The 16,107-nt window shown below is 41.2% G+C and overlaps 2 protein-coding genes across 2 annotated transcripts; one reads left to right on the top strand and one right to left on the bottom strand.

Moving 5' to 3' along the window:
- Positions 1 to 3,365: 3,365 nt before the first annotated feature.
- On the top strand, positions 3,366 to 8,611 carry LOC104428686 (tryptophan--tRNA ligase, cytoplasmic). Its single transcript, XM_010041649.3, has 12 exons — positions 3,366 to 3,747; positions 3,845 to 3,964; positions 4,392 to 4,577; positions 4,757 to 4,808; positions 4,922 to 4,987; positions 5,204 to 5,290; positions 5,678 to 5,770; positions 6,433 to 6,513; positions 7,041 to 7,112; positions 7,410 to 7,478; positions 7,561 to 7,671; positions 8,314 to 8,611. The coding sequence occupies exons 1-12, from the start codon at positions 3,497 to 3,499 to the stop codon at positions 8,362 to 8,364; spliced, it is 1,239 nt and encodes a 412-aa protein (XP_010039951.2). The 5' UTR covers positions 3,366 to 3,496; the 3' UTR covers positions 8,365 to 8,611.
- A 299-nt stretch (positions 8,612 to 8,910) lies between these two features.
- LOC104426603 lies at positions 8,911 to 13,746 on the bottom strand. Its single transcript, XM_010039722.3, has 3 exons — positions 13,579 to 13,746; positions 11,245 to 11,369; positions 8,911 to 11,172 (listed from the first exon to the last, which is right to left on the bottom strand). The coding sequence occupies exon 3, from the start codon at positions 11,046 to 11,048 to the stop codon at positions 9,201 to 9,203; it is 1,848 nt and encodes a 615-aa protein (XP_010038024.2). The 5' UTR covers positions 11,049 to 11,172; positions 11,245 to 11,369; positions 13,579 to 13,746; the 3' UTR covers positions 8,911 to 9,200.
- Between the last annotated feature and the right edge of the window lie 2,361 nt (positions 13,747 to 16,107).

Consider the following 16,107-nt stretch of genomic DNA (forward strand, 5'->3'; position numbering starts at 1 on the left):
CCCCGAACCCCAGGTACGCGCACATCTCTTGGCAGGTCAATTAAAATGCGACGTCCCAAAACGCGTTATCGACCCATTCATTTTATTTTTTGATTAAGTACATGTGGAAGCAAATTAAATAAACACCCGGCCAACAAACAAACACGGGGATAGTAAAAATAGGACAAATTTTCACAAAACACACTTGATAAACATACCAAGTTAACTCTAGGAGTTTATATACACAAGTCTATCTCAAAAAGAACTCCTAGGCAACCTACGCTCCGGACCCCTTCACCTCGGGCTTTGGGTTCACCACGACACTATCCGGGATGTCAATGTCCATGGGGTGACCTACCTCCACATCCGCCATCCCAACAGGTGGTCCATCAAAACCATGCAAGGGACCCTCCCGAGCACCATTATGCTCGTTAATGAACCACGCCTTGAAGCAATGAGGCACTAAATCAGAGAGGCCTTCATCGACCCAAATTGTGGTCACCACCATTGCACTAAATCAGAGAGGCCTTCATCGACCCAAATTGTGGTCACCACTAACTTGCGAGTCTAGGTGGTCCTAGGGATAGGGAAGAAGGTAGACTCTGAATCCATGTCCCATGGAACTCCAAAACAAACGGGACGTATTTCCATACTAAGTACCTGAAAAAAAAGGTTAATCACGATGGGATGAAATGAATCTCAATGAGTCAAAACTTTAAACCTCGATTAGGATGCAAATTCGTCTCGAAGGCGGTCCTAAACACGCACCACACAAAACTTACCTTGCCTCAGTGCGTCCCTACACATTAGCGCATCACATATGCCATTAAATATCACAAGCGTAATTAATAATTGGAACACATAACACTCATCCTTCAAACATTCACAGGAGTCTTGATTATAAAATAAAACTGTTATAACACATCTCATACCATGCAATGTAATTTTGTCCCATAATCAGGCGCAATAATTCAACCATTCAGGCGTGTTCCAATTATTACGACCCATTAGTCACGGCCAACTCAACAATCGGCGATCATCCGGCATAACCGAGCATTGTCCCGCTCCGTCGGGTACGGCAACGTCTAGCACTACCTACCTAGACGGTATTCCATAAAGGAGCATCGGCTAGCCTCCACCGCGATTGGCATCTAGTGAGTAGGGCATCCAAACTTAATCAAGCATCGCCTCCCCAAATCTTGTTGGGTGATGAGTTCTGATAGTGACCACATGAGCACATACTTAGCCAAGAACACCATACTTTACATTCAAATACCTCATTTTCAAATGATGACCTTGACCACTTTTTCTTCATATTAGAAATCCCGGTAAAATAGTTGTGCATGGTTACGTATTTAAAAGCAAACCATCAAACCTGATACGCTTTACTTTAAAACTCCATGATTTTATATAGTATATAAAAATTGGCATAAAAAACCAATACCTAGTATTTTTTCTATTTAAATGCCCATAAAATCGAGTTTTGCAATAATAATCAATGACGCACTCAATTGCACATCATAGCATATAAAAGTCATCAAATTCACGCATAAATTCATTCACAAGAACGAGCGTAAAATTTCACGAAACAGCTAATCCGTCACTAATTACGATTAATTAAGCTAATCCGACTTAATTAACCTAACCACGACTACTTAACCGTAGTTAACTAATCTAACCTAACTATGATAGACTAACCTAACTAAACTAACTAACCTAACCAATCTAATTACACTAACCAAGCTAGTTACACTAGCCTAGGATTAACTAACTAATCATAATTAACACCAATCTAACTCCATAAGCGCAATTAACAATCTAATCAATGATTATGGAGTTAACTCATTGGATTAGGACGGCAGTGGACTCACGGCGACAACAGTGAAAATCCGAGACTTTCGTGTCTCGAATGGAGCTCAATGGTGGTGTTATGGCAAAGTGAGCTCACAGCTTGGGGGCTGGTCTTGGATGATGGCTGCTCGGCTGGACGGCTGGAGCTGGTGGACGAGGATAGAAGGCCGGTGGGTGGTGGCAGCCTGAGCGGTGAAGCTGGTGTTGGAAGCTGTTGGGCTGAGGCGTGAGATGGCGTTGTTGCTGGAGGCGTACGGGTGGAGAGGACGCTGGATGATGGAGGTTCGTTGGGCTGGAGGCATATGGGAAAGAGATGGTGGTGTGCTGGCGTGAGGGTGGTAACGTGTTGGTGGTGTGGGCGTGTCTGCTGGAGCTGGGATGAGGCGATGGTTGCTGGAAATGGGCTGGCGGTGGAACAAGGGAAGAGGGAAAATGGAGATGGAGGAGTGGGCGGACAGAATGAAGAAGACGGAGCAAAGGAAGAAGAAGGGCAACAGGGTTTCACACATGGTCAGAAGGAAATGGGAGAGAGAGAAATGGAAGTCAATTGAAGGGCCAATGAGAAGCTTGGCAAAATATCAAGCACTCATCACTTGTGCCTCCAAAGTCTTCATGCATATAAAAAATCATATTTAAGAAAATATCTAACAAATCATTAAATTTTCACAAAACAAACACACTATGAGTTTGAACCACCAGAAGAAAAAGAATATATAATAAAATATCTTATCCCATTGCACAACCTCAAAGCAAATTCGCTAATTAATCATCACATAATAGCTCCAAAATTGAAAAATGGCAGTTGAAACGACCGAAACCAAGAAGGAACTCACTTATAAATTTCGAATGTAGAAAAATATTAATGATCAAAAATGAAAAATACATATTTTCGTGGCCTCCACATGTTTTATGCTCATAAAATTACGGTCTAGCATTGCGAAATCGATTCACCTAGTAATAAAGGAATTGTCTCTTTTCCACGATATTATTATTTCAATTCACATTATGAGCGAAACTTCTAAAAGGCTTGCACTGTGTTGTCTGCCTATAACATAGCTTATATGGAAACTTTCTAGCTGTCAGCACCCAGTGATGAGCTCAATAATCTCAAATCTCCCGATTGCAAGTCATGCGGAATAAGTACAACTCAATCCAAACATTTTATAATGTGCATGAGAACTCGACTCGAATGCCCGCTTCAATGTACCTCGTAAGGACTTTCTAGCCGTTGGCATCCAAAGACGGGCTCACCGACCTTAGGTCTTCTGGTCGCAGGTCTTGCGGAATAACTATAACTCGATACATGCGTGCGACCTCAACACGAGTGCTCCCGCGCTCGCGTTAAATTCGAGCAATCGGCGAGACAAACCGGTGCCGTCGGCGACGAGCTCGAGCCTGGGGCCTCGCCGTAGTTTTAAGTGTTTTCCGAGCCCAATAATCCTTTTTCCAAATTGAATTGCTGGGCCGGCCCAGCCCATTAAGAGCCCAATAAGACTCTCCAGCCCGTCTCGCCATCGACGACAAAATTACAAACCCCTAGTCGATCCCTCTCTCCCTTCTCCAATCCCCTGCACGGCGGTCGTCGCGGAAAGCACCGCCTCTTCCCGCCTCCTCTCTCCGCCGTGGTTCCGCTCCCCTCGGCCGGTCGAATCGGACGGGAACGTAGATGGAGAAGCGAGAGGAGAGAGCAGTAGAGGAGGGAGCGGCGGCGGCGGCGGGCGGCGGCGAAGCGGAGGCGGCGGCGGAGGCGGAGGCGGAAGTGAACCCGTGGGAAGTGTCGGGGAAGATCGACTACGACAAGCTGATCGACAAGTTCGGGTGCCAGAGGCTCGACCAGTCCCTGATCGATCGCGTCCAGCGCCTCACCTCCCGCGCCCCTCACGTCTTCCTCCGCCGCGGCGTCTTCTTCGCACACAGGTCTCGCGCTCCGCCGGGGCTTTTTTTTTTTTCCCTTTCTCTTATCCGATCGCTCCGGCGTTGGAGTTCACCGGTGTTCGGATTGATGTTGTGGCAGGGACTTCAACGAGATTCTGGATGCTTACGAGAGAGGAGACAAATTTTACCTCTACACCGGGAGAGGGCCGTCGTCCGAGGCTCTGCATTTGGGCCATTTGATCCCCTTCATGTTCACCAAGTTAGTCGTTCGTTTTTCACTGTTCATTTGCATTTAGCGTGATGTAGCAGCAATGCGACTCGTGTTGTTGGAAGAGAAGATAACGGGTTATAACGAGCAACCCGAATATTATAGCAAACGGGATTATGGCAGGGGAAGCTGAAACTTTTTTTTTCCTTTGTTTTGGGATATGTTGATCATTCCACGACTAAATTGTTTTTGTTTTTTTTTTTATTGGCAAAATTTGAGCTCGGCTATGGTAATTTGATTGATTTACTGGCATATATCCCGGGTTCCATGACTTCTTGTGTACATTTTTAGTAGTTACAGAATGATCCATGATCGAAAATTGTATGCCGTGGTTTGCTCTGCACGTGAATGGAAAGATTTTGTTAGTTGTCCTTTAATCTGGTTATGTCTCATGCTTAGCGTGTGTCACTGCCTTCAGATATCTGCAAGATGCCTTTAAGGTTCCTCTGGTAATTCAACTTACGGATGATGAGAAATGCATGTGGAAGAACATTTCTGTGGAAGAAAGTCAAAGACTTGCAAGGGAGAATGCTAAAGACATTATTGCTTGTGGTTTCGACGTAACGAGAACTTTCATCTTCTCTGACTTTGATTATGTTGGTGGGTAAGTAAGAATCATGTGTAGCATTAAGTTTGGTAAATATTATAATTCCTTATCTCACAAGCTTTTGGGTATTATTCTAAAATTCTTTGGTGAATCTTCACTTATACCCTGTTACTATTGAAAATGCAATGGTGGCAATATTTTCCTTGTCTGAACTATTTTATTTGATGTTTATGCAGTGCCTTCTACAAGAACATGGTGAAGGTTGCTAAGTGTGTCACATATAATAAGGTAATATAATTTGCTTTCTTTTACTAAAAGAAGTTGACAGCGTCCTTGCACATACTTTAAGTTTAACTCAGAGTGTTTCTGTTAATCTTAGTCATTTAACTGGCGATACGTAGGTTGTGGGTATTTTTGGCTTCACCGGGGAAGATCATATAGGAAAAGTTAGCTTTCCTCCAGTACAGGTATCATCCAAGGCTTTATCTACTGATTATGTGTTGATTACTTGTGCATGATTTTTGGCCTGTTTCCTTATTATTAATAGTGGTGTCGTGAGTGTGCTAATGATCATAGACTTCTGGTATCATTAACAGTGAAAACTGGTACTCTTTGACTGTGAAGTTGTTGAAAGAACTATCAGACTCTGTTGGGGCTAACTCACTGTTCATTATATCTTGCAGGCTGTACCTTCTTTCCCATCTTCTTTTCCGCATCTATTTAATGGAAAAGATCATCTTCGATGCTTGATCCCTTGTGCAATAGATCAGGTGGATTTTTCTGACTACTGAATATTTCTGTTTATTGTACTTCTGGTTGTGTAATTGCTAAAGTATGAACAAACCCTTAATATAGTTAGTCCTGACTTTTTCCCATGACTGTTCAAGAGGAAGTTTTCATCTTATGGAATGCTATTTTATGGTATTACTTGATTTGTCACTTGTGAATAATTTCGTATGTCAGTTGATCGAATGAACATCTTTTTTTCCAATGGCATCTTTGTTCTTTTTTTTTTTTTTTTTTTTGGGGTCGAAAATGGCATCTTTATTCTGAAAAGGAGGACTTTTGTGCCTCCTTATGTCTGTAATTAAATTTGCATGTTTTTCCCTTCTTCCTGAAATCTCATCCTTACTATGTTAACTTTTCTCTTTGGTCAGGATCCTTATTTTAGAATGACCAGGGATGTAGCTCCCAGACTCGGATATCACAAGCCTGCACTGATTGAATCCTCATTCTTCCCAGCGCTTCAGGTCTTATAATGTTCTTGCACATATTCTATGCATTTAGTGCTTAACAGAAACAAAGGATTTGTTTTTCTCTACGCAAAGTATGAAGATTCAAAGTAGTTGCTTGAGTTTGTTTGAGGTTTTGGTCTCTCTCTCTCTCTTGCTCTCTCATAACACGACTAAGAAAGAATCTCATGGTGCACTACTTTTATCTTTTCCTATGTTTGAATGGAATTGTTTACCATGTAAACAAATTTTAGAAAAGAACTCCACTTCTCATAGTGTGAGTATTCTATTGTCACCATGTTTAGGAAAACTTTGAAGGAAGAATTGAGTATGGACCATTTCATCTTACATGGATGTGGCATTGCATGTTATAATTTGAAACCTTAACATCCAGAACTTAAGGTTCATGGAAGGTTCAGCATTTGACTTTGTATTTTTTTTATCCAACATCTAGTATGTTGATTGAAGTCCTCATCAATGTCATAAATGATTTCATGATGACAAGCAAGCATGTCTTGTCCATTAAGCATCAAGATGGCCATGCTTATGTAGCTGTGTAAATGAAATGAATTTTATTTTCTTTATCATGACTTCTAAAGAATCACATCTTCTCTTTACCGTAATATAAAGGGCATGTGCATTTCACTGGAGTTTGACATTGAGTGATGAAATCTATGTAGGGAGATACTGGGAAGATGTCAGCTAGTGATCCAAACTCGGCCATTTATGTGACTGATTCTGCAAAGGACATTAAGGACAAGGTTTGCTGCTGGCATTCTTTCACCTGTTATTTTTCCATGATCATCATAGAATTTTGATGAATTGCAGTTGGCAGAATAACTGAGGGATTTGGCATCATCCATTTTCTGAGATGTATTCTCAATTGTGGTTCTGTAATGTTTATGAGTCATAACATTTGGGATATTAGAAAGATGTTGCCTAAATTTTGACTTGTGAGCAAGTAACGTTTATCAGTATGGCCATGCGTTGTTCTGCACAGATGTCATCAATACCCTTTCTTTTTCATTTTCCCCTTGGTTTGCTAAAACAGAGGATATCATGTAACTTGATAGCCAATGAAAAAATTGATTGCATGATGCACTTGTGCTATCATAAAAATTCCATTTATGGATAATGAACTCATTATTGGTCTAGGTAAAAGCGTTTTTTTACTCGGAACAAAAGATATCCCTATAGTATTATTTTAGTTGGTTGCATACCTATCTATCAAGGCGGAAGCTGCATTATTCGTTTGGCAGCCATCAATTGCTTGTGTTTATGCCTGCAGATAAATAGATACGCGTTTACCGGTGGACAAGACACCAAGGAAAAGCAAAGACTGTATGGTGCAAACCTGGAGGTACTGTGTTCCTCAGATTGTTGTAGTGCAGCATTGGATTTTCTGAATTTCTGCATCAAATTTCTAGATTTGAAGATAAATGAAATGATTGACATGATAATTGACATGATAAATCTCAGTAGTTGGTGTGTGTTTTTAGCTAATAGTAGCTGGAAAATGGTCACTTGTCATTTGGCGTGAAATGTATTGGAGTAGTAGGAGTGTTGGTTTCTCAACTTCATTGTCATCTCTCTTCATTACGATGGGAACTTACAGAGGATGTTAATTGATGATGATTTGTTCTTGTTGACATTGTAGGTCGACATACCAGTGAAATACTTAAGTTTTTTTCTTGAGGATGATGATGAGCTTGAACATATAAAGACGGTGAGTTTAATATTTCTTGTGGAAATGTGATGAATGGCTTATTTGAGTTTGTTCTCGAGATCACCTGATCTTCTTGTGGTAGGAGTATGGATCGGGACGCATGCTAACTTTTGATGTGAAGAAACGTCTTACTGAAATCCTGGTCGAGATAGTAGAGAGACATCGACGTGCTCGGGCTGCTGTGACAGATGAGGTAAGCTCTTTGAACGTGTAAGCATGATTTCTCAATCATATATGATTGAACCTGGAAGGTTCTTGGGTGGTTTTATCATGTGGTAGGAATGATTGCATGATAGGTTATAGTCCTTGTGAAAACATGAAAATCTACAACATGAATGCACTTTGGAGAAGGTATTTTCATATGATCATGATAAATTGGCCGTCTTCTACAATACCTTGTTTATGGTATACAAGATCTTTGTTCTCAAACTACGCAGCCGTGGCAGCAAGAATATATCTAAGCTAATCAGTTTGATTTAGATTTTAAAATATATATATCAAAGAGAAAATGATATGGGCTGAAAATAAGTCTTCTCTGGTTTGAAAGTCTTCAGTTCCACAAATGCAAGTTCACTTCAGTATAGCCCTCAGATCCTGCATGAGAGTTACAGTACTTTCAGCATATAATGCACTTTTCCAAGCACCCTCTGAAATTCTCCAAACACTGATCGTGCACACATGAGGACAATTAGTACATTGGAAAGTGTAAAATTTCCTTAACCGGTTGCTTTGTTAACAAAATCCTAAAGTAAATTCATCAAGAGGACTTGACATTTTTCACTGCAGGGAGGCATTTGCGATAACTTGATAATATTTCCTTTTTCTGTTCTGGCAGATGGTGGATGCATTTATGGCCGTGAGACCTCTTCCCAGTATGTTTGGTTGAAGTTCAATTCTTAGCCAGCGTACTGCTTCTATGGCAGTGATTTTTGCATGATGAAGTTGTCTTTTTAACATTTCTGGGATCAGCCCGGAATTCATTCTTCTGAACTAGTGTTGAACCAAGAACACTCACTTTTTGAGCCTTCTTTAACAGCCATAGCCTTAAGATCTGGAGAAATAACGATGGTCACTGATGTAATGTACTTAATTACACTCCACACGTGCAATGAAATCTTTGAAATTCAAATTCATATTTGTCTTATTAGGTCTATTTCACGGAGAAGCTTCATCCTACGTATTGCAATTCGATCCTCTTTAGACACTGCAGCGGAAGCAAGTGCAATCATAAAGATCCAATTCGCGTTCCCAAAATCATCAGATAACCCTAAAATGTATGTCCTAAAATGTCACTGTCTTTATACTTGATCGTACAAACGTGTGCACAAGAACTTACCATAAAAGTGGTTTTGTATGTATGGTACAAAAGCGAACTGGACAAGTGCCCGGGTAACGAAGTCACTCGTCGAAGCAAGAATGAGAAGTGGTGATATAAAGTGCGCAACAGCAAAACTCTCATTGATCGAAGCAAAATACATGATAAGTTGATCACACTTTGGTACGCATGTTCATGCATGAGATTGACAAGCCAACCTAATCTCTCAATGGTTTGTCATTATGAAACTAAACAGCTAACGTACAGCCATTCCATGCTTACAAATTACACGAACTCTATAGCAAATTCCAGGAGGGAAAAAGTAAAGAAAAAACTTGTGGTGGATCAACATGATTTGGGGAGGAAAAAGAAAGGGTTATAAAATGAAAAAAATCTAATTTAAGGGATTATAAAGGCATCGTGCATTTCTTCTGTGAATGTCCTAACAGATGGCAGCGGCCGCACTGAACAACCCTTTTAGGGCGCTTCAAGTTCTCCACTCTCAGAACCTTCTTCTTTGGCCTACCGGGGGGCCGACGTGTCTTGGGTGGGCGTATATTGATGTCGGCCTTGGCGCCTCCACCATCAGTTCCCTCACCAGGCTCCTTCCACAAACTCCTATCTGGAATGGGATTTATCACCTGTGAGTATGTTCCTCGGTAACTAGCCACGGTGAAGCATGGCTCTGCAAATAACTGGACATTCTGACCACATGAGATGAGTGCAGCAGCAGCATGAGCACAAGGCAGTCCGTAGAGTTGCCAACGTCGACATGAGCAAACACGAGTTCTTATGTCCACAATGTTTGTACGTTCAGTCGAGACGATCTCAAACTCAACTTCATTAGCACGAAGTACCTGATAGCAGTGAGCATCTGCAATTGCCTCCTGAATGCGCTTCTCTGCAGATGGAACAAGAATTGATGTCCATCTCATGCCCATCTCACGACGTTGATCAAACCATAATGTAAATTGATGACGTATTTGTTCCATCATCTGCACAATAGGCAGCTCATGACATTCAAGGGCCCAATTATATAATAACTCTGTGATCCCCAGGGTGAAATGCCCATACCGGACACCCTCAAAGTAAGCCACAGCCCATAGTTGAGGAGGGAATTGTTCAAACCAGGGTATGACATCCTGTGAAATCTCCACCATCTCTGTGATCTTACTTTCGAACTCAACTGCTGTGAGGGCATACACCGCATTCCAGAATATATTAACCAACTTTGAGTTCTTGAAAGTGTCACGGAAGTTTTCGCTGACATATCTCAAGCAGAAACCATGGAACGCGCTTGGAAAATGCGTTTCTACGGCTTCAACAATGCCCCTTTGCCTTTCAGACAATATAGTAAGCCTAGGCATGTTGTCAGTATTCACACCCAAAAGCTTCCGCAACTCCGACATGAACCACATCCAGTTCTCCTCAGTTTCTGTGTCAACAACAGCAATAGCCAATGGAAACAACAAGTCATCAGCATCAACAGCTGAGGCACAGAGTAACGTCCCCAGGTATTTTCCTTTCAGATGTGCTCTGTCAATCTCCAACAGTGGCCTACAAAAATTTATGAATCCGTATATTGATGCGCGATGGGAAATGAAAAGGCGGTGAAAGCAGTTTTCTTGTCCTGTGGCAAAAACGGATGCTATGCTTCCTGGGTTTGTTTTCCTTAGTTGCTCGCAGTAGGCAGGAAGAAGGCGATACCCTTCTTCAAAAGTACCATGAAGTGCGGCCATGCTACGCTCCTTTCCCCGCCAAGCTTGCATGTAGGAGACAGCAACTCCATGTTGATCACGGATATCTTGCAGAATTTCCTTCGGTTTGTACTGTGGATTGTCGCGTATGCGTGCTTCAACAGATCTTGCAACCCAGCCAACTGATGCTTGCTGGTGATGGAGATTGTGAACTCCTTCACATGTGTGCTCTCCATGCAGGGTTCTTATAGAAAAAGTTGGGACTCCAGGGCACTTAGCTACATGGATACGCCATGGGCAACCTTCTTTAGAGCACTTGGCTATAAATCGGCTGCGATCTGATTTAACTATTCGAAGATCAAAATGCAGTGCAATGGCAGTATCTTTCAGTGTCCTCCGGCAAGTTTCAACATCGGGAAATTCTTGACCGATAGCTAAAGGATAATTGGCCAGGGAATCATCGGCTACAGCAATCGATTGATCAGCATGTCCATGATCAGCAAGTGCTACAGCTAGAGAATGATCGGCATTGGTGATGCTTAAAGATTGATCGGCCATAAATCAGTGAGAAGGTCTATTTCCAATCAATTTAAGAGAATTTTTCCATCCTCTCATAAATGGATGTATCAACACAGTTGCAGTAAGAATGCACCCAACACAAACCTCCAAGGGAAAGTAGAATCTGCAATGGACTTTTAAAGAATGAGGAAGAAAGCCCATCCGTAGGAAGGAATACAAAAAGTTGACAAAATACCAGTTAGCCTTCCGAGACCAAGTCGCGTTTAAATTTCTCCTGTGGTAACCAGCGAATTCATTTGAAGGGTATTGAGGAAATGAATGAATAATTCCAGCAGCAGCAGAGCAAATCCAGAACTCGTCCTGCACAGAATAGAAATTAGAGCGCATAAGATAAGATTCCGTCACAATGAGTTCAATTCAAGGAGTTATAGCATTAGATGATGCCAAAGAGGAATAGCCACTAGTATGCATTTAGGTTACTCTCACAGAGACCCCAGAGGATTTTTAACAAAAAAAATGGAGTTCAAACTTCTAGGAAAGGTGCTATGTTTTGCTCAGATTTAAATGCAAATCAAAATAATACAAATGCACTAATATCCAAATGAAGGAGGATTTGTCGATGGTCAATTCAGTAAGGTGCACTGAATTCTATTACTCATAGGAAAACAAGAAATATAAATTTGACAACTGGTGCTTAAAGACAACCCGATGAATATCTACGTTAAAGCAGCCAAAGCACACAGACCAAAAATTTTGCCTTACGTGTCATAATGTAATCAGAAGATGATATTCCAATGGCAAGCAACTCAACTGGCATGATCAACTTCTAATGGACCACAAACCATAATAATATGATGCAAATGAGCTCAGAAACTATGCAATAAACTTAAGGTATGCAAGATTAAGAGGCCCTACTTCAAGTAACGAAACCATAGGAGAAAAAGCCTTTTTTTTTTTTTTTTTTTTTTTTTTTTTTTGGTCTTCTTAGCTATACATCTCAAATTCTATGAAAGAATATTCGACCAAACAGCTTACAAAAAGGGGGGACCTACTTCAACACAACCATCTCTACCCAGACTCCCCATAAGTTGAGAGACCTCACTAACTTGAGATTTAATAGCTTTGGACAAAGTTTTGCTCCGTTATAATCCTATTTCTTCTATTCAGACATGTTTCACCCAATTTCTCTAGTGACGTGACCCTTGTTCAACATGTCCTTTAAATATTCAATTCCTGCATCCCTGAACTACAAAATTCTTATCATTTTATTGTACACCAATGAATCGTCTAGTCCCTTTATGGGATATTGAACTTAATAATAAGTCTTGCACGTAGATAGCTGGTGATCTCAAAATTCAACTATTTGATGCTGGGTCTATTAAGTTCTCTTTACTCTTTGGATCCCTCAAAAGTGCAGATCTCCTCACCATGCTTTTGTGTATCTCCAGATGAGAAATACCTTTAGGGCACAGACCTAGAACTGACCAAGAGACCCTATTTAAATTCACATAAGTAGAAAGGCCTCATTTGCAAGAGGACCAGCAGTCCCATCTCAAGTAACCGCACACTAAGTGCATTCCGTGTCAAACGATGACTAGAACAATGTCAGTAGTAGATGGATATAACCATACTTAAAAAATATCATCAAGCAGAAGAGAATAAACGATTCACCGGAATCCCACATGTAATTTCAGAAGCCATGCAGCTTAGTTCCCAGTCCTCACTCCTCTATAAATGAGACAACTCATCTCAATATTCACTTCAGCATACCACCCCATCTACTTTGGCCAAATGTCTACTCATTAACTAAAAAGACTCAACGTAACGTTTTTCGCGAGAAAGCCCGCAATCCCTACATTAGGAAAAATGAAACTAATTCGACGAAAGAAGGCATCTGCTTCAAAGAGGCTATGAAGTTGCTCGAAGTACTTCATGAATTGTCTGCAACAATCTAAATGTGCAAGGATTCAAAAAACTGCAAATGCAGATGCACAAACTTCCATTCTTAAGTCCAAAGCAAATCATATATCTTTCCCCGTCAGTCATGGCAAAGCCGCATCGCCAACAGTACAAACACATCAATTAGTGCCCAAATTCTCCAAAAGGCACAAAATCCAAGAGAATTTACTCACTTGCTCAAAAGATAAAGTGGCCGTCTCCACGAATTCGATGTACACATCACTACCCAAGTCCCAGAAAAAAAAAAAAAATTCAACACATCAAAAGGCATTAGATCTCTCAGCAGACTCATCAGCACAGAGCAAGAAAAGCCGCCGTAGCCCGCATTACGAAGATCGAAACAGCATCTAATCGGCAGAACATCGTCCTTCAGCAGCTAAAGCTGCAGTTTTTAAACACAGCAACTGCTCAGGAGCGACGACGGGTTAGCTCTAGCTCAATGGGCAATCGAAACGAAGCTAAGATTCATCCGATAGCAGCTCCAATAAGGAGAAGCAAATTTCTGGCACGCTTCAACACTGAAGCGCAATCAAACGCGACGGAAATCCAAACCCACGAAACGGAGGAAGGAGACCGAACGGAGGGAGTGAGCGAGCGAACGAACTCAAACCTGAATCGCGGGCGGCGAATCGAAGGCGAGGAGATAGGGCGAGGAGGAGGATCGCCGGAGGCTGAGGCGGAGGAAGACGACGGCGACGGCGACGCGCGCGGTACCAGAGTTCGCGATAGAGGGATTGACGAGGCCGAGGTGCGGATTCTTAAATTAGGGGTTCCGTACGGGGCAAATTGGTCTTTTCGAGTTCGCGAACGTGAGGGCGGTTCTGAGTCTGTGAGGTCAAAGCTGGGACGCCGGTGGGGCAGGGTCGGTCGGGTCGGGTCGGATCGGATCGGATCTTCCCACAAACCCGGAAACAAGTGGTTCGGATATGGATAGTTCCTGAACCCGAGCCGATATACTGCCCGGGTAGAAACCTGACCGAGATTACAGTTCGGTTCGGGTTTTCTTCCCCGGCACCGGAGCCGTTGGTAGATATCGCCTTATTTTCCTAGGACATGAAGGCAAAAATCAGCACCCCAACTTTTTTTTTTAAGTAAAAAATCTGCACCCCAACTTTCATGTGTGGAGTAGATACAATTCAGTCTACTTTTGGATCAACCCATATTTGTTTGACACCCTTGTAGATTATAGAATGCTTAGAGAGGAACTTTCATTCAATAGGTTGTTGGTAATTTTGGGCCTTTTTTTAGTACTGATAAAGCTACGGGTTTCATTAATGCGGATGCAATGCAATATTTAGAGGGTCGGGATAAGGATGGTAATGAGGTAGAGCAGGTGCGGGGACTGCATCCCCTATCCTCACCACACTATTATTAGAGATGTCCAAGGAGGATGTAATGCCCCACTCGAAATATATTTACATGCCCAATTCCTAACTTCAACAAGGATATAGATTTTGCTGCCCCACTTGCTTCTCTCTACGAAAAAATTCGAACTTGAAAATTTTAGAGTGGATTTGTCAATAAATATATTTTAACTTAGGTAATGATCTTTGGAAAAAATTTGCACGTTGAATGAATTGTACAAAAAGAGATATGAATTCGGAATTCTTATATCTATTAGCATAAAAGTCTAATTTGGAAAACTTTCATGAAAAAACGATGAGAGAAGGGAGTATATCATTGAAAGTATTCATATTAATATTGGAATCTACACAGAAGGTAAGAAATCACATATTACCGAAGCAACACAGCTTCCATAAAAGGAGCTAAAATTAACACTTGAAATCTCTACATTTTCAACATATGATTGGGGATTTGGGATGGGGCGGAGCAGGGCCGTTTATATCCATCCGCAGCCCACCCCATTCCACCTTTTCAAAACCCATCGATTGCAGGTTTTACCCGCCTCTACCGGGACACGACAGACCGAGCATTCGATGGGGGGGCGGTTAAAATAGCCATTCCTAGACCGGGCTATTTCATTTCCTGACAACTTTGTCGGGACGGTGCATGCTATTGCAATTGAGATCATACAAAACTCGGCAGTATATTTAGGGGTGAATGATAACCATTCTAGTAAGAAATTGATTTTTGAAAGGAAATAGATTTTTCTATTTCTATTTTTAGAAGAGTTTTCAAGCAAAAATAATTGTTTGATAATGACATAAAATTTCTTCTTTTCGAACGGTGGCGGTCGGCGATCTGCGGTGACAAATAATGGCAACGGCCGCCGGCGACCGGCGGCGGCGGCAATCGATGACTGGTGGGGCAACTGGTGAGCGGCGGTGGCAGAGGCGATGAGTGACTGATAGACGGTGGTCGGTGGCGACGAATGAATGACCGATTGACAAACGATGAAAAGAATTTTTATTTCTCATTTCTGTTTCAAAAATAGAGAAATATAAATTTTTTACTTATGATTTATATTCCAAACTTATTTCTGGAACAAGATTCTATTTCAGAAATAGAAAATTGTAATAATTTTATCAAATAGATTTCTATTTCAGAAACAAATCTGGAATAGAAAAATTGTTTCTGGAACAGAAATAGGTGGTTATCATGCACCCCCTAATATCAAGTTTCTCCCTTGACATTTATCATAAATATATCCTAGTTTAGCAAAATTTTCTCCATACTATCTCTAAAAGGTTGCTGCTTGTTCCCCATTTTCTGCTAGTTTCAAAGAGCCAAAGTCTAAGATAATCATAATTGAGTAAAGCCTTAGCAAAAGTGAGTAAAGCAAAGGAGTGCTTAGGAGGATGCTCTAAGATAAACTCATGCTCTTGAATAAAGAGAGAAGGAAAGAGAGAGGTTTTCCAAAGAAGTAATTGTGCAAGATTTTGTGCCATTTTAGGTCACTTTTATCTTTGTGCCAAACTCAGCGCTTTTGCACGTACATGTTTTTTCTTTTTCTTTTTCTTCTTGCATTTTTTAATACCCAACTAGCAAAAATGAATTTCTAATTTTTTTGGCATAGGTAATATTATTAACTCAAGGTAACTTTGAAGAAAATTTAGGGCATAATAATTATAAAAAAAAAATTAAACATTAGACAAAACGCAGCAAATCCTAGGCGCGCATGACAACCATTATGTTCAAGAAATAGTTTATGGAACATAAATATATTTTTTATTTTTAT

Source organism: Eucalyptus grandis, chromosome 2 (genome assembly GCF_016545825.1).
Source record: "Eucalyptus grandis isolate ANBG69807.140 chromosome 2, ASM1654582v1, whole genome shotgun sequence".
Classification (NCBI taxonomy): domain Eukaryota; kingdom Viridiplantae; phylum Streptophyta; class Magnoliopsida; order Myrtales; family Myrtaceae; genus Eucalyptus; species Eucalyptus grandis.

Coding starts and splice junctions, on each gene's coding strand:
- LOC104428686 (XM_010041649.3), top strand. CDS start 3,497: ATGGAGAAGCGAGAGGAGAGAGCAGTAGAGGAGGGAGCGGCGGCGGCG. Junction 3,965..4,391: donor ATCCCCTTCATGTTCACCAA/GTTAGTCGTTCG, acceptor CACTGCCTTCAG/ATATCTGCAAGATGCCTTTA. Junction 6,514..7,040: donor CAAAGGACATTAAGGACAAG/GTTTGCTGCTGG, acceptor TTATGCCTGCAG/ATAAATAGATACGCGTTTAC.
- LOC104426603 (XM_010039722.3), bottom strand. CDS start 11,048: ATGGCCGATCAATCTTTAAGCATCACCAATGCCGATCATTCTCTAGCT.